At 44.0% G+C, this 20,436-nt stretch overlaps 2 protein-coding genes across 5 annotated transcripts in view; both read left to right on the forward strand.

Moving 5' to 3' along the window:
• The first annotated feature begins 105 nt into the window (after positions 1-105).
• On the forward strand, positions 106-17,336 carry pheta1 (PH domain containing endocytic trafficking adaptor 1). Of its 4 annotated transcripts, none has more exons than XR_011916392.1 (4): positions 106-1,112; positions 3,925-5,014; positions 9,753-13,430; positions 13,881-14,662. XR_011916392.1 is itself a non-coding variant. In XM_072387658.1 (3 exons), exon 3 carries the CDS (start codon positions 14,700-14,702, stop codon positions 15,567-15,569), a length of 870 nt encoding a protein of 289 aa, XP_072243759.1. In that variant the 5' UTR covers positions 4,784-5,014; positions 9,753-13,999; positions 14,673-14,699; the 3' UTR covers positions 15,570-17,336. The 4 variants fall into 4 exon arrangements, 1 of the variants encoding a protein (XP_072243759.1); XR_011916393.1 differs by having other exon boundaries at positions 9,753-13,387; XR_011916391.1 differs by having other exon boundaries at positions 9,753-14,662.
• A 1,795-nt stretch (positions 17,337-19,131) lies between these two features.
• The window catches only part of sh2b3 (SH2B adaptor protein 3), a 47,718-nt gene continuing 46,413 nt past the window's right edge, over positions 19,132-20,436 (forward strand). Inside the window, exon 1 of the mRNA XM_072387670.1 lies at positions 19,132-19,433. The gene's annotated coding sequence lies outside the window, so the exon portion shown is untranslated. The remainder of the gene's footprint in view (positions 19,434-20,436) is intronic.

Genomic DNA, 20,436 nt, shown 5'->3' on the forward strand with positions numbered 1-20,436 from the left:
ATTTTTCAAGCAAGAATCTCAATTGTGATGGGATATTTTATGTCCTAGCTTTAAATAGTTACGTGGATATAGTTACTTAATAACACCCCACCAATGCATTTTGTCGGTAGAATGGGTTCGATTTATCACAAGCTCGTTGGGGTGTAATTAAGTCATTTGAACAGCGTAAATACAGCCGTTCTCGCCATAATAACATCTGTCGGACATGACATGGGAACAAAACAAACTAACAATGTCAGAGGCAATCGGAGTAAAGCGCGCGAGGGAGGGAGAGAGAGAGAGAGCGCGCGAGGTTGCTCTGCGCCCGGACGTTGGCTGCTCTCCTCAGACTCTCCAAGGAGGCTGCGATGGAGACAGAATGAATCTGTCAGGGTATTCTTCAAAGGAAAGTGCCTCTGGGATGCCGTTACCCGGTGGTATCGCCACCAGAGCCGTATATTCTGGACAAGTAGGGGGAGTGAATGACCATTTTGTCGATGCCTGAGGAATATGGACCGTCACAACAACGACGGACCGTGTAACGGCTTGGATAGCTGCTTAGTTGTTCTTCTTTCTGTTCTTCTCCACTGTAGCTAACACATTTTTCTAGCGCATATTCGCGTTGGTCCTTTTCTCACCAGATGTTAAATGAAGCTTTCCATTGACGTGGAAGATGTACTTGGTGCGTCATTTTTTGTTTTTGTTGGACAAAGACTCGCATAGGCTCACAAACCTGTGGGCAGGTGCCGCTTCACAGACAGTATGAGACAATATTTTGATTTAACCCTTATTTTTTGGTGTTTCGCTCTATTGCGCATGCCTGGTGGTAGATGTACAATGCTGCCCAACGCCACTCCACTCCGTCCTGGCCGTGATGTAGGAGCAAAAGTAGAAGGAGCGGAGGACTAAATGAAAATGCGTTGGCAAAGTGTCATCGTGGCGACCAAAGGATTTGACTTGAGATCCTACGCGAAATAGATTGTGTCACAAACTAAAGTATGTCAGGGACACTAAATGCGGACGCTGAAGGAGTTGTCTCCAAAGTACAAGTGAAAAAGGAGATCAAGACTATCGTGGAGAATCTGGAAACCATCCTGGGAGACCTTAAGGATGTTGCCAAAGAGCTCAAAGAGGTAAATTAACGGGGGACACTTTGTGAAGACTATCTGCTTTGTTTTTTGTTTTTTTTCCCCCTATAGGCTCAGTTTGAGGGTGCTCTTCCTACGCACTGTTGTCTGAGAGAAGATGGGAGGCTGACATCCACCTCACTGGGGCCTGGAAATATCACACACTCACTCACTCACTCCTGCATACATAGACTGTGCTCCTCCCCCTGCCCACCAATGTATGTGATCACTATCTTCAACATGAAAGACATTTGGCTCAGGAAGGTGAGGGGTGTGAGATGACAAGACGGCTTCTTCACCCTGACTCATGAGCTTTGATGAAAGTGAGGAAAATGCAATCACAATTAATATTTAATCGACAAGTTGGTTCAACCACAAAGGCGCCTTTGCTTTGCATTTCATCATCTAAATGCAGGCTGTTGTTTGCTGCGAATGATCTCCTGCCAAATATTAGCGATGGAGTCTTTTCTTTTCACTTGTCACCGCTCTCGTGGTGCTCCTCCGATACCTGCCACGTCTTCTGCAAATCTTGCGCTTTTTTGTCTTCCCTCTAGTCCTTGTTGAAGATCAAAACTCAACATTTTAGAGGCACGGAGACAGGGGTGGTGACTACAGTAAGGTGTTCTCACAGAGTCCCACTGTGGCATATTTTCTTATAGACATAACCTCAAATCCGTGCTTCCTCTTGTACCAGTCACTGAATTCCATTCAGCCACCTCAGCTGAACTAACTTGCAGTCTTACTTATGTTTACATTCCTCTACTTGCTACACGCTCGGCATCCAGGCTGCAGTGCCAAACCTCTCACCCTAACATGACAAGCTGTCATTCTAATAAAATCTTATTGCATACAGCCTCTGCTTCCTACATTATGGATGGGTAGCCAACACAGCATCTGTCTCTTTCTGCCTCTGCTCCCTTCCCTCTTTCTCTTTCTTTTCTTCCTCTGCACTCAACTCAGCTTGAGACAACTTGCTTTGTCTTTTTTCAGAAGCAAACAGTCCGTCAGAGCAGGCATCAGAGTCAATTGAGAACAAAAGGTTGCTCTAATCTGACTATTTTGATCATTTTCTGATGTGCCCTCCTTCTTTTTTCTTTTCTTGCTTTCCTCGCAGGAAATTGTGTAGAGGATCAGTAATTCTGACACTGCTCACACATTAAACATATACCTCAAGGGGGTGTTACTATCAAAGCCAGCATTTGGGGCATAATCCATTTGAAATGCAGTTATCTGTTAGAACTCACAGACAGGGCCGGAGCCAAGCCTGGCTCTGAGGAAGGACCCTGCCCAGATGCTTGGCACAGCCGTTCAAGCTGCCTGGCCTACAGCAGGAGCTGCACACTGGGACACTGGTATTAGGTCTTGTGTGTGTCCCAACAAATTATCCTTTTAAAGACTGCGTGGAGAGTTTAGCTCCGTCTTTCCTGCACTAGCCCAATATGTCTCTCTCCAGTCACTTGCTCTCTTTCCTTTCTTTCTCTATTCATCACTTCCCTCTCAGCCTCTCTTTGAGCCACTGTTTGGACTTGCATTTCAAATACTGGGATGCAGCCGAGTTTTAAAGCGGCCAACTGGGCATTTTTTTACTGTGCTTCAAAACATTTTCATAAGCACATTGGCATTGTTGTCATTATGAATGTTGCAAGGGGAGATATACTAACTTTTCCCCATCTGGTGAGGTTTTCTGTCTGGTTATTGTAGGAGAACAGAGTTTCAACTATAAAACCTTGATCTTAGACATTCTCAGCTCAAGCTGAATTAGACTTTCTGAATCCTTAATAGTTACAGCCATGAATACAATGCCCAGCCATTCCATTCAGCCCATCAAAGGAGTAACGCTCCAACAAGAGAGGACAGTCAGTAAGGAACTCTCGTCCAATGGGAATATTATGGATAGACATCTGAAAAGGGCGGCGGATCACATGTATTATATCACCCAATTTAAGAATGAAATTCCCAAAAGAGCACCATTGTTACATTTAATCCACTGTGTTAATAGTTCCTTGGACATTTTTTATTCTTGTGTAAATGTTATTAAAAACCCACCCAGCCTCCAGCTATTGTCTGAGCTCTGCAGACATAAATGCTGGGCAGAGTAAGTGTGTCCTTTTCCAAAGTGCAGTGGACATGAGGTAATATGTTTAAGACAACACTGTATATTACTCTTTAGCAGTCTGGACAACTCCTTATAACTGTGTTCTGCAGTGCACTGTATGCATAAATCATATTACATTTCAAACTAACAGATTGATTTGCTCTGTTAATTACTTTCTGCTGGTTTTGCAACACACTGGCAGTCTTCTGGTTGTTCTTTTTTTTCCTTTGTGTTTGAGTCAGCCCCTTTTTTTACTGTTTTCTGGTAATGGTTCTATGTGGAAAAAGGTCATTTCTGTGTCTTGCCTGTACAGGACGTATATTTGACACTGCTAAAGACCCCCCAGTGGTGCATGAGATCGTTGCATGATATCATTTCAGTGAGAGTCTGGCAGTGTTGGTGGGCCTTCCCATGAACTGTAGGGATTTTTAATTTGTCTTGTGTGTGGTTGTTTATTGCGAGATCTTAAGTTTGAATCTTACTCATCTTAAATCAAAATGTGTCTCTTTGTATTTCATGAAAAAATATCAGTTTCTAAAGTGAGTGAAGTGTCATCGCCTGCCCTGTAGCCTTTTACCTCGATCATCATTCTTTTCCCACTTGCCAGCTTTTGTAGAAAAGATTGTCGTGGGTGATATTTCATCCTCTCGTGCCACTTTATAGCATAAGTTTAATAACCCGAGCCCCAGCTGTCACAGTGACATTTCCTCTGCTTGTCACCAGGTTGTTCATGACATTGACACCCTGACTTGTGACCTGCAATTGGAGGAGGACGGACTGACAGAGAGCTCTAAGACAGACACACTCAACTCCAGCTCCAGCTCCACCACTACAACTACGACTGCTTCCAGCCTGGAGAAGATGAAACTCTTCCCCGATGACTGCATCTTTAAAACACAGGTGCCCCTCAATCCGGCCCCTGCCAACCCTCCTACAGTCTTGACTGTACTCAAGAAACCGCACCCACCCCTGCCACCACCAAGACTTACCCCACCCAGAGCTGAGGATCACAACATTAGGAATCTGCCTCAACCAACATTAGTCTTATCAGGGAATATATCCAAGGCTAACGGGGCTTTGAGGAACGGTGGGGTTTTCCCACTGAAACCAAACAAGGATTTATTCTCCTCCACGCCGTGCTTCATTTCTGCTGAAAGTGGGATCTCCGAGTCAGGTCTTGTTCCTACATTGCCCAGGCCCATGCCACTCCTCCGCCATGAAAAGAACAAATGCCCCAAGGCCCCTGGCAGGGAGCCCCGTGAGAGAGAGCGCGTCCGTTTCAGTGAGAAAGTGCAGTATCACGGCTACTGTCCAGACTGTGACCTTCAATATGATGTTGATGACACAGAGTTACACTTACAGGCCGAGCTCAGTGACTTAAGGCTCAGCCCTGTGCATTGCTGCTCTTCCTCCCCACCTCCTTCTCATGCTCTTACTCGTGAGTTAATGTTGGAAAACGGAGGGCTCCCGATCAGCCACAGTTTCCCACCAACAACAAACACTCCTCCACCTTGCGTGCCTCCTCACACACCTTCCCTAAAGCCCCATAAAACAATCCTACGCAAATCAACCACCACAACGGTTTGACAGCAAACACCCTTGTTACGTCTTAACTTAAACATTCTTGAATCATTAATAGTGTTTTCTATTTTCTGAGCGCTTTCTACTCCAGTTGAACTTTGGATTATCCAGACAGACAGACAGAGGAGGTGTTGGGAAACAGAAAACAAAAGGAAGGATAAAGTGAGCGGAATGGAGAGAAAAGGCATCGCCACGGGCGCTGAGACGTAAACAGAGAGATCAGGAAGAGGCGGTGAGTGTTTGTGCATGTGTGATTGCGTTTGTCAGGAGGAGAGAAAAAATTGCATGTGCGCATTGATGCATATCTGCAAATATGTCTTCATGCAGTACATGTCCACGGATGCATACGTGTACATTTATAGGCAGTGATTGCTAACTGAAAAATGCAAGTGGAATATCTTTGTTTTTCTCTAAGATTTGGGCACTAACGAGTCTCAAACTCAAGGCAAGGCAAGGCGAGTTTATTTGTAGAGCACAATTCATACACAAGGCAATTCCAACCTCTGTTTTTGAGAAGAGATTGTGATTTATTCATGTCGTTCAGTATGAAACAAGAAACTCTGCCTCCCTCAGATTTCATCCAAAGCCTTAAAGATCTTCCAATAAACTGACACCTACATCTACACACATAGCCACGAATGAATGGAAACTCTTACGGAGTATCAATAGATCAGAGCTATTAGATACTGGATACAGGTAGAGGTCATTGCGTCTTTAAGCGCACCTGCCTAAATAAACGGTTTGGCACGAGGGAGGTCACACTCCCTCCTCCTTCATCGCCTTCCAATCGGTTGACATATAAGACTGTAGGACTGAAAGAACACTGAGATAATGAGAGGAGAGCGACACGATGGACTGAGGAGAGAGATGCGTTTGATGACACACTGCCTTCTGGATGTGTGCGTCTGCATGTCTTCACAGCAAATTCTAATTGAAAAATCCTATGATTTTCCTTTTCAAATCGGTGAAATACCATATAACTATTGTTCGCGTGGAACCCCACACTCCATATATCTGTGATATTATATCTGTGAGACTTAATGGGCATTAAGCTAATCAGTTCTGCTCCTGAGTAGAGATAATCCAGCACAAAAAAAAAAAATGCAGCACTTGATTTTCTCAAAGGAGCATAAATCAGCACTAATATCATACCATCGTGGCCTATATGAGCCATCATAGTCTCCACTTCATCAGCTTTTAAGGAAGCGTATTTGATCAAGCTTGCAAATCCTGTGTGTGTGAGCACAGATAATCATTTTTAAATCAAGTGTCAAGGTATCTTACCTGCATGTGTGTGTGTGTGAATGTAAATGTATTCATAAAAGGTGTTTGTAAAGGCACATGTCAGCTTGGCAGACTTGGGCAGACAGCATACCCCCTGAGTTAGAGGAGAATAGTTGCACCTTCCTCCCAGCAATGCCCTTAATTAGCTGGATTAGACCGCAGAAGATAACAGCGCAGCCTCGAAACAGCCTTTGTATCAACATTAGCCTTGACAAAGCTCAGAACTGCTGCTGCACATATTATTTATGATAAACAGAGAGGCAGAGCACGGGCAGAGAAAGCAACAAAGGAGGGAGGGAAAGGTACAGAAAGATAACAGTGCGTGTGTGGGGAAAGCAGTTATTTTATGAACGGTCCATTTAATATGCATATCACATGTTTGTGCCGGGGTTGTGGGTGTGAGAAGCTTGAAGGATGAGGCTGAGAAAAAACGAGCTATGAAATCGCACATACTGATGACTAAATCCAAAGCGTGACCTCGCTGGCCCTACAATCTAAAATCAGCATCTGGATTAGGGATCAGTGGATATGCAGCCATGAGAAAAATGAGTCTAAGTGGAAGTCGTGGCGGTCGGGGGGGTGGAAAGCGGGGGGCTGAGAGAAAGAGAGAAACAGAGCGGTAGAGAAGGAAAGAAACTGTGATGTGGCTAAGGGCGGTGCTGGTTTGGCTTCGTTGCGTTTGCTACCATGTGAACACATGCTGGCCCTCTTGATGATTTCTCAGTGTAAGACATTCACTCTATTTACCTTCTATCAGTGGATCCTAATAAGCCTGGAGGCAGCACCATGCACACGCATGCACACACATACACATTGGTACCGAGCAGGAAGGATTGCAGTCAGTATCATCAATAGATGCAGCTCATGAGGGCTTTTGCTACGATGGCACTTCCCTACTAGTTAATGCACTGTGCATTGATCTGAGGAAATTGACACGGTGGACTTGGAATTGTATGATTAGGAAAACACTTTGAAAACGTAAAAGCATCTGCACTTGTTTCTTTCATTCATTTTTTTTCTTCATTTTAGTCCGAGGCGTTGTGGAGTGCCTGAAAATAGTGAGGAATAAAGCAGGAACCTCTGCTTTTTTTTAAGCACATGGTGTCCTTTTCTCAAGCAAAGTGTTCTTTACTCTTTTTTTTTTCTTTTTTTTTTTGGCTGATTTGCCTGAGCTGCAACTCAGTGCTGACACACACAGCTGCAGTGGTGCCCAAACATTCCCTTTCCGACTTATAAAACCATTCTTATTGCCTTTGAGCACTGACAGTGGGAATTTGTGCATTTAAACGTTTGTGCAGAGTTCAGCTCAGCTGCAGTGTGTGCATTTTGCATGCAAATAGCTTGATAAAAGAAGCCAGAGTTTTCAAACGTTAAATATTGCCTAAAGACAAACGGCTGCATGAACTTTGAATGAACAAAAAGTTTAGAATTGGAGGATCATTTCCAGACCAGTCTGTTTCACTAGTGTGACATTGTTTTTTTCAGTATTGTGATTTGATACAGATAAACAATGGCTATAGCTGCATTTCTACTGTAGGTCATATGATGTCATTACCTTGACAACTCATGAGCGATGGAAATAGACTGCGTGTGCCGATCGGCAGACTCTGTTGACATTTGCTCTGGCACATCCAGCATTTATCAGAAAATAGTTTGGATACAGCAGACATTGTTGGGTACATCAGTGACTTACAATCAAATTGCTCCTGTGATACAGAAACCACTGCTCCTCTGACCATGTGTGTAGGAGATCTTCACCTGTTTTTTTTTTTGGTCACGGCTATCGGGGCTCCGTTGCTCCAGGCTTGAGGATGAAGTTGTAATGGGCAGGGAGGAGGTGGATCTTTGCCGCCTCCATCATGAGTCAGGACTGACTCAACTGCACTGACCTACTCCCTACAGCTCACCGTTCCAGTTCGTAGCCCAGCTCTGTTTCTCTCACCGTCTCGCTCCCTCCCACCATTTCTTCATCTTTTTCTTGCTTTCCCCCCTCTGCTGATGCTTCACTCCCACTCAGCAGCATCTGCATGCAGAACAATCACTTTGTGAACATGCATCTCTATATGCATGTGGGTGAGGTCACTATTATTAATAAGAAATAACACATGGCTTTGTTCAAAGAACACCACGGGGCAACATTTCAACATGTAGAGTGTGTTCAATCAAAAAGTCCTGAGATTTTATCCCTGCTGAGCTGCAGTGGCCTCTACAAGCTTCATTTCTTACGTTTGATTGCAAACAAACTTCCTGTATATGAGTGTACGAGTGAAAATATTTATTTCTGGCTGTTTGGCATCCGCTGATAGAAGCTATTATATGTGGGAGCTCGATTTTAAAGCTTGAGTTTTTCAGAGTTCGCACCAAAGTCCATCTCATTTTACCTCAAGTCACCTCATCTTCAGCAGGTGAAGTGAAGCTGCTGCTTCAATGATTTCTCTGACCATTTGTACAGATCTGGCAAGGTTGATTTATACAGTCCAGTCAGTACATATAGACCCATTACTCTCATTTACTTAGAACGCTATAGTCTGATGTGCGGTTCCAATGCTTCCGCCGTCTGTAGAGCAATGTATTGTCTCCATCGGCTTTTTCTCACCTGACAAGCGCACACCACGCAGTAAAACTCAATAAATGTGTCAGAGTGAGGAACACATTTTGCCAATGAATATTAATTAGCTGTTGTATCTCTGCCTGATTGTTGGTGGTGATAGTCTGCTAAGAGACACAGTGTGTCACAGTCTGTTTGCTCATCCTTGTTCTGCGTGCATCATTTACTTTGATTTGTCTTTTTTCCCTTGATAAGCTACATTTCATTATGATCACTGGAAATGAAAATGTTACGAGGAAGCATTAAAACAAATGAAAAAGATCATTCTGATGTGGCGTGCCAGCGGCATCGTATCAGTAATGAAGATACTGTAAGGTTAATTAGAACACAACGCAGACCTGACCTACATTCCCAAAACACCAGAGCCCTCAGAAGTAAATCTGGTGTACATAAGGAACGATTTCTGTCTGATTATGGTGCCCCCATCCATGACTCAGACAATGTCATGATGTGGGAAAGCGAGTGGGCATGTGTGTGTGTGTTGTCGAAACGTTTGCGCACACTTATATGCATGAATTGAAATGCTAAAGGGACACATGCATGTGTGTGAAGGTGTATGGATACCAAAAAAACCGTGTGTGTAAAAAGCAGTCCAGGACCATAAGATGGTTCAGTGCGACTTCATGTGGAGGTGAAGCAAACTTAATCTGAGGATTTCACCCCCCTTTTCCGCCCCTTTGGTGATTTTCAAAATTTAGAGGCATCAGCTGCACCGTACTCAAACAACATCTCAACAACTGGATTGGATTTTTGAAGGGCAGAGGCCCAGATGGGGTCTTCTGCTCATCGAGCCACGTCAGACTTGACTTAAGTAACGCTGGAAAAAAGATGACGGCAGTTTCAGTGACGTGAGGTGAGGCTGCTGACGTTTGGCGGGCCTTTTTAATCCAGAGAGGAAAACGTGCCAGACTGTTGAGTCCTATCAACTTTGTTGTCTTGTGGTGCGGCGTGCTTGTGTCAGCGAGATGATATCTTTCATTTTTTACCAGGAAAAGCAAGTGCTGGTGCTGTGACTGTCAAGTGGCTCTCCTCTGTGCGGTCACATTTTCACACTAATGTGTTTCCTCTTTCTCCTCAGCACGGCCCGTTGAGATACTTGAGCTGTGAGAGGAAGGGATGCTGGCTTCCTACGCTGATGGACCCTGGTTGATCAGGGAAGGAGGAGCCAGAGCCGAGCCCAAACACCTTCTTTCACATGAAGTGCTAATGGCTCTCAACCGACAGGAGACAATATCCTCGTGGACAGATTTGTACTGACTTTCGAACACTATACTATTTCCAGGCACAGCTTTGACTTTACTGTCAAAACAGGCGAAACAAGAAGGGCGGTCACTGTATGAAAGAACAAAAAGATGACTTGCATTGTGGTGGCAATATGTTTGTTCACATAAATGGGTGAATTAAAGATTAGAAAACGGCTGAAATCCTATTATCAGAAGTAACAAGGCGGTTTTGGATTAATTGGCGCAAGATGGGGTGAAATAACGTCAGCTAGCATTTGATTGATGTCTACACAGACTTTTGCTCTGTGCATACTCAGCTGGAAATCAATGGGTCCACTCAACCGATGGAATTTGCCTTTTAAGAACTGTAATTGTTTTGTGTGTGGAGAGCCCAGTGGGTCCGCCTTTGGGCAAAATGCTGCTCTGCTGAACTGCAGATAAAAGAGAAAAGAATATTATGTCAATACGTGCCATATCACAGCCACAAAGTGTTTTTGTAGAGACCAGAGGGTTTTTTTTTGTTTTTTTAAATGAATGACGGTGTGGTCACTGATCTGTGTCCAGACATTATGCTCATCGTTCATCTATTCGATCGACCGGTGCCATGCATCCACGATTATATCACAGTAACGGGAGGAGAGTCAAGGACAGAGTGGCATAGTTGCAGCTTTAAGGGATGACTGACAAATTAATAATTTGCATCAAATTTTATTTGTATACAAAGCTACATGTACATGTTTGATATCAATATATTTCAGGCATTTTTCTACAGAGACTTTTTAGACATTTTACGAGATGATATTTTTGATATTGTGTTGGATGACTGAGAGCCCCCCCCCCCCCTCTCTCTGTCTTTCTTTCTTTCTTTTTTTGACAAAAGCCAACATTCCCTAAAGGTACATGTTTTTCAGCAGGGCACAGGACAAAGTTATTTACCTATAAGGCTTAGTGTTTGTACGGATGAAAAAAAATCATCTGTGTTATCAGTGTGGAGCGGGCCGCTTCGTGAGAGAAAAGGAAGAACAGCGGCGTAAACCAAATAATAGTTGTGCTTTATCAAGAGGGGAGGCATGAGGCTTAATGAATGCTTGACTAACTCTTCACTTTGTCCTGTCATCACTGTGTTTTTCTATGCATTTGTGTGGAGAGGCTGTCTGAGGCGGGTGCTCTGCTCTCTAGTACAGAGTTAGAGATATTTCCTCTCTTATTTCCTCATGTGAGGTACAACAGTTTAATACTGCAGTCGGTCTAAATCTCGAAGATTTCCTGTTGCTTCTGGCAAGGAGTCATTGGTGATTAGAAAATAATAATGATAACAATTGGTGTTGTTGATAAAACACATAGAAAAGCAAATGAATATATTCTTTGGCCATTCTTGACATTTATGGGTCGGGGAATGTTTGCTGGCGAGCAGCATCTTTGAACACGCAGCCTCTCACCAGTTTCGAATGAGAGACGCCACACAAGTCCACCTCTTTGTTCTCATTGGACACAGAGACTGAATTCATGACCAAACTCTGGATCAATAAAGACCCAGCTCAAAAGACGATCGGAACACCTCGAAAGCTTGTCGGTGATACTCTGTTGTGTGTGTTCACGAACCGTTTGGAAAAAACTTGTGAGAAGTAAACACTTTGCACTCGATGTGGGTGTATGTGATTATTTTAAAGCGAGCAGTCGTTTCTGTGTCGTTTCTTAACGTCTGTACTCTCGATTGGAAACCGTGCTCCTGCAGACTGATCTTTTTACAGTGTCGTGACTCGGTGAGCTGAGAGCCACATGCAGGAAATTAAACCCACTGCAAGAGCATCGCGCTTAATCAAAGCCACCGAAAAGCAGTCCGAGCAAATGCCTCAAAAAAGAAAACTACAGCAAATGACATCAGCAGCTGCATCTGTTAGTTGAAGATTAGTGTGATGAGATAACAGGCCGGCTGTGCTCTGGGCCGTGAACTATCTGCAGAACATATTCGAATGAATTTATGCTGGCTTGTTCTGGTCCTTCAGATTAAAACACAGACAGCAGCCAGCTGCTCAGCACCACTATGATGTAGGACAGGATTGTGGGGACGGGGCAGTAATGGCCTAAAGAGCAAAAAGGGAGTTTTGTGGCTGGAATGTCTTGAGTTCAAATCCATGAACTGGAAAAATCAGTAAAATGTGCATCAGAAAATGACACGTTTGACTCACCGCCCAGGTACCCTCGAGCAAAAGTACAACTCGAAAGAAGACAGCGGTTGTGCATAGGTGCTTGTTGTGAATGGGAATCAAGTGGCTACTGAAAGAAAGAATATGTATGTACATACAAAAAAAAAAGTTTAGATCATAAAGTACCTCGTTGTCATTTCTGTGAATGTACGATTTGACCACAGTCGAATGGTCAGACCTTTAGCGGCGTATATAAGTCATTTAACAAATGCATTTGTTCAATGAAAATGCATCACTCATATTCAAAAACAAGAATAGACAAAGAGCAAATGGACAGAGAGTAAATTAGGAAATCCATGTCGCCCCCTAACAACTAACTACAAAACTCTTTGCTTGAGTATCTCAGTTATTTGCAGCTGTTATTTAGAAGACATTTAAAATAATATGCTAGGAGAGATCGGACTTCTTTAAACCAGTCTGTAAAGCAAATAAAGAACACATGTAGCTTTCTGTAAAAGCTGCACATTCGTATTTTGCTGACCTATAAATACATCAGAGATATTAGTCAAAACTTGTGGGAATTTTCAGGACAGCAGTCATTTGATTATTCAGATTTTTCTCAGTTGGTGCGCACAGCATCTAAAAATAGCTGAAGAAATTCACTGTCACATAACTGTAACCAGATTTTGCAATTAGTATTTCAGTGACAAAGACAGATACATGAAAAATATAGCTGACTAATTGTTTAGTTATTCAGTGTTAACACTGTCCTTCAAGTAAGATCTCACCGTGCTTCCCCATTCCGAGGTTTATTTTGGAATTCAAATGTAGAAATATATGAAAGAATAAAAGTTTAATGCAAATTTTAAAAGAAATATCACATGAATATGTTAATGGAATTAAAATTAACATGTGCTGTTGGTCTAACCATTGGGCACTCGTCTCATCGAGCAAAAAGAAAAAATCATAAATGTAAAAATATTATATTTCATCCAATCTTATCCAAATCGACCCAGACAATCTGAGACTGGGGAAAACCCCTGTTTCATACTCAGCAAGCCTTCCTGGTACTTTACATCCACGCAGGTGCAGCAACAGCAGACAGCTGCTCTCAGCACCACCTTTCCAAGGGCAAAGACGGGGTGCGCTTGTTTTTAGTCTCCGCGCATCCGGATGAGACACGCTACGCCACGATGGCAGCTGAATTCTCCGCACGACACCGCCCGGCCGAGCAGGTCGCCGACGAAACAACGTGTGCTCCTCCTGTTGGTCACGTGACGGAAGAAAGGAACGGAAAAAAGAAAGAAAGAAGCGAGGAGGAGATGAAAATAAAATAAAGAACGGTGAGGGTATCAGCTTGGCGGAAAGAAGCGTTTTTGTGCGCAGGTAACTAACAGTTACACTCAGCTTGTTATGGCGCGCCATTGTCATGAATAACTCGGGGGTCCAGCTGTTACTCGGTGAACTCTGGAACGCTGACTCTCGGTGCATATTTGCGATAGAAAAAAAAAAAGTGGCTAAAAGCATTGTAGCTAGTTGGCACAGACAGACGTGTTTTCACGGCGTGCCGTGCTCGTTCGTGGGTTTGTGTCCGCGTTAACGGAGGCGGTGTGATAGACCGAGATGAACTCCTGTAAAATGCTGATGTGTCAAAAGCTTGTGACACACCAGCCCACTCGACTCTGAATCATTCGCCCCAGACGGGATTAGCCCGCAGGGATGGGGGAGTAAAACACAGCTAATTCCACACGTACGAGCTTGGGCTGCTCGTACATGTAGCTGGCAGAGTTGACATATGTTTCTAACACTGGGAGCATTTTTTTCTCCCCCTTCTAGTCTTTGTTTGGGGAGAGAGAGAGACAGACAATCAGAAGAAGGTGGAGACCTTATATGCTGAGAGCTCCAGATGTGATGGGAGGACTGGGGTGGACATCAGCTGGATATGAGATAAACATGTAAGTACCAGCCTACTGTAAATGTGTACCTCACTCACAGCTTTTGGCCCAGTCAGACAGTAATATTGCACTTGAAGCAGCAAATGTTAAAACAAAGTTTTTCTGTATATGTTGCTAAACTGTCTTTTTCTGAAGCCCCTTAGCGCTGACCTATGAATCCTGAACGCTTTGTGTGGCGCCTTAACGGTGTGATGTAGAGGAAGAGGAGCGGTTCAAACCTCTGCACACTCCTGTTTTAGTAAAAAAGTTTGGTAGATGAAGATAAGTCTGTGTGACGGTGTTTCTTTATTGACCAAAGGAAACCGGATTAGCGGTTGTTTAAGTAGTGGGAAGGCCTGAGCTCCAGTTTACTGCTGAGCATGTGATTGTTGAGCCCAAACCACACCGAGCCTTTTATGTCGACCTGCTTTTTTTTTGTCTGGGACTGTGTCTACTGCCCTGGGGTGTGACTGGTAAAGTGAAAATAAAAGAAAAACAGCTGTGTGCACTGGCACCACCTCTCAGAGAGGGAAAGTCTTTTTGGCAAGCACCTGCCTAAGAATGTGACAGTGAATCAGCTTTGTTTTCTCATGAAAGTAATCTGGTTTTCTGGTGAAGAAAGCTTCACATTTAGAGCAAAGAGGCTAAAATATGACCTCGGTGACTTCTGTCCTTACAGTGTGTTTCTTTTTAGGTGAATAAAGAATCCACAGGGAAGAAGATGAAGCTGAATGAACGCAGCGTGGCGCACTACGCCACCTGCGACTCACCACCCGACAAGACGGGCTTCCTGTTTAAAAAGGGCGAGCGCAACACCGCTTATCACCGGCGCTGGTTTGTCCTAAAGGGCAACATGCTCTTCTACTTTGAGGAGCGCGACAGCCGAGAGCCCATCGGCGTCATCGTTCTCGAGGGATGCACCGTGGAGCTCTGCGAGTCCGCCGAGGAGTTCGCCTTCGCCATCAAGTTTGAGTGCGCCAAAGCGCGGGTGTACAAGATGGCTGCCGAAAACCAGCCAGCCATGGAGTCGTGGGTGAAAGCGCTGTCTAGGGCCAGCTTTGACTACATGAGGCTGGTTGTGAAGGAGCTGGAGAGGCAGCTGGAGGAGGTCCTGGAGTCCGCTGGGGGGGGTTGTGTTGGCGTTGGAGGCCAGCAGGGTAAGCCTAAATCATCCCGACGCAATCAGGTGGCGCGGTCCAAGTCTGGAGCGTCCACTTCTTCGTCTTCTTCATCTTCATTATCGTCGTCATCGAGTGCCCCTTCCATGATGGCCACCTCTGCCCAGAAGAACCTCCAGGATGAGGTGCAGCTTGTCTCCGGGTGCTCCAGGGAGAATGGAGTTGCCTGGAGTAAACCTCCAGCTGGTTTGGCTAATGGCTTCATCGAGGGAGCGTCCTCTTTTGCGGCCTGGGAAGGCTGCGCAGACCCTGGGAATGGGATCGGTTATGGGGCCCCACCGGTGCCACCCCGACGGAGAGGAGCATCACTGGAGAGCCCGGTCTCCCCTGGCACCGGCTGCTTCTCCAAACTCCATGACTGGTACGGGAAAGAGGTGGAGGAACTGAGGGTGCAGTGGCTGCAGAGCCAGTAAACTGACTTGAGGTGGATCGTCTCTTTTTCCACAGTGGAATCATTCCTTTCTGATCATTCTGCAGTGCGCCTCCCTTCTGAAATTTCCCAACAGAAAGGCGGGAACACTAAGACTTAATTGCAACTCGCAGTCTTTCCACAGATTTAGAAGAAAAATTGAGACTGATTCCAAATCTTGTCTGGCACAGGAGAATTAATCTGTCAATAACTTTAACGCCAACCTTTCTACAATCCAAGAAATACAAAAAATAGATATAATATTTTAAAATCACAAGAACGTAACCTTTTTGATTGTTTGTAGAAGTACCTGCTAAAAATAACTCCAGCCAAGTCATTTCTGATAGGGAGAGAAAGCCTGAGATTTTCTTTTAAGAGAGTTTATAATGCCAGAGGGCCACATGAATAATGCCTTGAAGATGCCGCACAACACAAATCCACAAATCCAAACGTTCCAGGTCGTTCGGAGACGTTAACCCTGTTTCGGTGCTGTCCGAGCTTCGCCATCTCGGTGACGAAACACTTCAAATCCCCTCCGAACTAAGTGCTTGAACCAGTGAATGATTTAAGCTCAGCATCAGCGGAGGAAAGGTTTCACAATCAGGGCGGTTGGCGTTCGTTTCCCCTGACTTGAAATCACCAAACTTTAGACCGGACTTGTCCAGTTTTCCTTCATTCTCCGGACGGGGCACTTCTACCCTGGAGGCCTTGCGGCTGCTTACCCCCTCCGCAGTCCTCGTGGATGATGGGAGCTGGATGTCAAGCTCAAAGCGACACACCCCTTTATTTTTAGCCCTTGTTAGCCAGCAGCCAGATGATGCAGTGTCACACGAGTGCTCGTCACTTAGCTCTCTTTTGAACCTTGAGCTCCACGAGAGGAGGTGGTTTATCCTTGAAATGACAGCACTCAGCTTGCTGTAATGCTGTGCTTGATTCATTTTTTTAAATTTTTTTTATTATATACGACCAAATTCTCCATTTAATAATTCCATTGGCTTGTTTCTGCAGTGATTACCTCAGTGTTGCTAAAGGAGTGAAGCGGTCATTCATCTGTACTGTGTGCGAACGTCTAACCTCTCGCTTTCTGTTCCGTTTAACACTAACGAAAAGGCCTTTTTAAGATGACTTCTCCCGCTCTGTGTCTGATCATAGAGCTGTTTTTTATATTTTCGTTTTGTATGAACCTCAAGAACTGCAGTTCGTGATGACACGACTGCAGTGACCACACACACACACACACACACACTATTTTCTTTTTCTTTCTTCTTTGCTGCCAAAGGCTCATCTTGGTGCAGAGTTTTTTGACAAGGGCTCAGTTACTTTAAGTCTGCATCGATGCACAGCGCTATCATAACTGTCGTACACGTCGGTTTGTGCAGAAAAGACGGAAGAAGTGTTACAATGTGGGTGGTTTCTTATTTTGTCTGTTTAAAGGCCACGACCTAGACGATTGACATAATCTCTGAAATTAGAGCTGCATTTAGTGCTAATTTTTCCAGACGTATGACACTGTAATCCCAGGACACAGAGACTTGTGAATGTCGTGCGTTTTTTTTTTTTTTTTTTTCAAGAGTGCCAAGTGAGTAATGCACAACAACACCTACGATTGTCTTATTTTTCTCATATATTTCTATTATTGTAGTAGCAAATGTAATTGTTGCAGCACACAGTTGGAGTATTATGTTGGGTAACTGATTATACAGTGTTCCACTATGATACCCTTCGAATATTTTGTGTTAACCCTTCAATAAACAGTGCTTCTAAATCAAAACCGAGTTTTTTTTTGTTGTGTAATTGCCGGCTTGAGGCGCAGTTTCCTACATTTCCAGAAATTCTGAGTGGTGGAGTAAGTTCGCAGTCATTCTGGTTTGTTCGGGGCCTTCCTCTTGTCACCATGTGAATTAGAGACAGCCCTCCATTCATGCCCGCTTTCCTGGTGCTCTGCAGTTTAACTCTCACCAGGTGTCACTGTGCTACAATTTTACATCCCAGGTCTTTTTACTTCTGGGCTATCAGCAGCTCACACCTGGTAGGGACAGGTGGAGGTAGCCTACTTAACCAATTGGCAAAAACAAAGATGGAAAGGTAAATGACTTTAGAGTTTTAAATAAAGATAATTTTTCCATTCTAGATCTGCATGAGCAATGTGTTGGTTTTTTTTTTGTTGTTTTTTTATCTTTATTTTTATGTTGTCAGGTCAGACTCACAGAGGATTAGTTTGACACTGAAGTCATCTCGCACGACATGACGATGGAGATGGATTCATACTGAAGAGACGCTACATAGCCAAGAGTTTTAAGTGCAGTGACGGGTTTGTTGTATTCGTCTCCCAGCTTCAGTTGAAGGAAATATTGTGGAATGGCTTTATTCCATCGAATAGGCATACAAACAATGTTATATCACTCTGTCATAAACAGCAGTTACCAGACTGAAAGAGCACATAATGTGAAGAGTATGAACAGTTTCTGCATCTTGCACATTCCGTACTAGTCCACGAGGCTCCTGGCTGCGGAGGAAACTTCCAACAGGGGAGCTGCTTCCTGTCCACTCATTTCAAGATAAAGGTATACTACTACTAATAATAATAATAATGATAAGTAGAAGAAGAAGAATTAGAAAAATAATAGAATGGAAAGTGCACTTTGTTTTATCTGAACTCTCACTACTTAGGACTACCTGGCCAAAGGTTATGAAACAATCCTGCCACTGAATCTGAATCTAATCAGAAGTTATGTGCCACTGAAGCACATAACTTCTGTTATTTTTTTTTTCTGTGGGAGTGTTTTTAGAAATTAATATGTTGGGTGAATGGATCAGTGGTGGAAAATGCAAAAGTACAATTGCGCCTGAAATACATAGGAGGCAAAGCTGGGCAAAGTGATGCCAGACTGTCTCAGTTTAACATGATCTAACTTGATATTTGCTTTCAAACATGCATGGTTTAACACAATTCTAAAGGCAGTTAAAAATGGGTGGATTTTTCATTGGTGCCTGTCTTTCTGAGCTGTGTCCTGTCAGTGCTTTAATGAGCATATTCCTAAGTCGTTTTGCACTGATTCACAAAGTCATACGCGGTGTACAATAGTTGAACAATTGTGAGGTAACAATCTAATGCTTTGCCGATCTTGCTCCACAGCATTTGCACATATTCCAGTGTTATGTTACTTTTTGCTCTCCTGTATTTTTCAGCTGCACTTTGCACATAAAGAATTTGAAAGATGATGTAAAATGTGATGCATAGTTGCAAAGTAAATTAAACCACTTCAAGAGGCTATACGTTAGGTAGATTTAGATGTACTGCAGCCAGATGAAGTGAAGCATGAAGTGTAACATTGATTGCATCCTTCATGAAAGTGTGCAATCGAATCCGTCATCCATTCGTGGCTATTAGGATCTAAATCTCCCTTTTCACCCTGAGGCTTGCTGGTGGGTCTCTGGTCCTTCTTGACCCGAGGCACTGAACAAGCGCAGATACAGTTCTCTTGTTTTGAAAAGATGTGGTCGGAAGTGGTATTTTGTATTTCCTCCATCTTGATGCAGCTGCTGCTCACCCGCTTGGACCGCGGCACTTTTTTTTTTTGACAGCGGAAATGAGCAGTAGCCTCTTTTTTTTCCGCGTTAAGTTCGTCGCTGAAAGTTTTCTTTCCCCTTTTTTGGCGGAGGACCGGTCGCATGCAGGCACCATGAGAGAGAAAGCGACGGGCTTTTTAACGAACAGCCTTTCCTCTGATGTCCCTTCTCTTCTGCTCCTAGCCGACGTCGCTTAGACTTACTTTTTATGCCTCTCAACACATTTCCGTTATGCGAAGTCCAACTTGGTGGTTAGACGTCGTGCTGCGGTGGGTGCCCGTCCGAGATAACGGAGAACGTGAGTATGCTGTGCTGCCTGAGACTGTCAACTTTCACTGCCTTTCTGTCTCAAAGTGCTTTTGAGTCACCAAATCTAATTATTATTTGAACCCCATGCGGATTAATCCCCTAAATCATGAACCAATGCAGTAATGTTGTCAAAGCTTCGGCCAGAATGAAAGTTTTCCTTATCAGTAGTCGTCTAAAATGTGTTAGCGTGAAGTTTAAAGGGTCTCCCTCTCTGTTTGGGCACTTGCGCAGATGTTTTTGCGCAAAAATGACTTTTTAAATTGACGTTGTCCTGTCACACACTTTCAGAGGTACTTTCTCGCGAGCTCAGTTGTCACTAAGTGTGTGCAGGGCACGTGCATTTTGGAGACAAGCAGTAACTTTAAAATGATCACGTTATTAATTAACGTGACATGTTAATAGATATTGGGCGCAAAAGTCTCTGTGGTCACCATGGTGATGACATTCAACCCATGGAAACATTGTGGTCATTTACTTAACTGATGAGCCACTTACCTGTGCACGTTCACGTGCAGTCCGTTATTATAAACAAAGTTTGATTGAGGTGTGCTGTAGTTTGTTACTCGAGCCAGTGTGCGCGTGCTCAAGTTACTCGTCACCCGTCATTACTGCAGGAAAGAGAACAGCAACATGTGGGGAGCAGCCTCTTGGTTTAAGTGTCCAGTGTTGTGTGTCAGGAAATCAAAGCAGTGTGTGTGTTGGAGGGGGGGCTCACTTCCATGTGTGGCTCCTTGCTGTGTTTATTTCTATCTTTGTCAGGACCTAGTTCAGCTTTAGACCTTGGGAGGTGAGGACATTATGGAAGGTGAGGACATTATGGCCAACCTGTTTGATGGTGGAGGTTTGGGTTCAGGTTGGGTTCTTCTCTTGTGATCAAAAGGGTTATGAACTGTGTTCTGCCAGTGTTGGTTCTCATAAAGTTATGGCACAAACACATGTTTGTGAACAGAGTTTCCCTCCATTTAACGGTCTTTTTTTATAGACTCTGAATC

Source organism: Leuresthes tenuis, unplaced genomic scaffold (genome assembly GCF_036924035.1).
Source record: "Leuresthes tenuis unplaced genomic scaffold, fLeuTen1.0.hap1 SCAF_6, whole genome shotgun sequence".
In the NCBI taxonomy this organism is placed as follows: Eukaryota; Metazoa; Chordata; class Actinopteri; order Atheriniformes; family Atherinopsidae; genus Leuresthes; species Leuresthes tenuis.

Bases quoted from the DNA above. Each gene is read 5' to 3' on its own strand.
- pheta1 (XM_072387658.1), top strand. From the start codon at position 14,700: ATGAAGCTGAATGAACGCAGCGTGGCGCACTACGCCACCTGCGACTCA.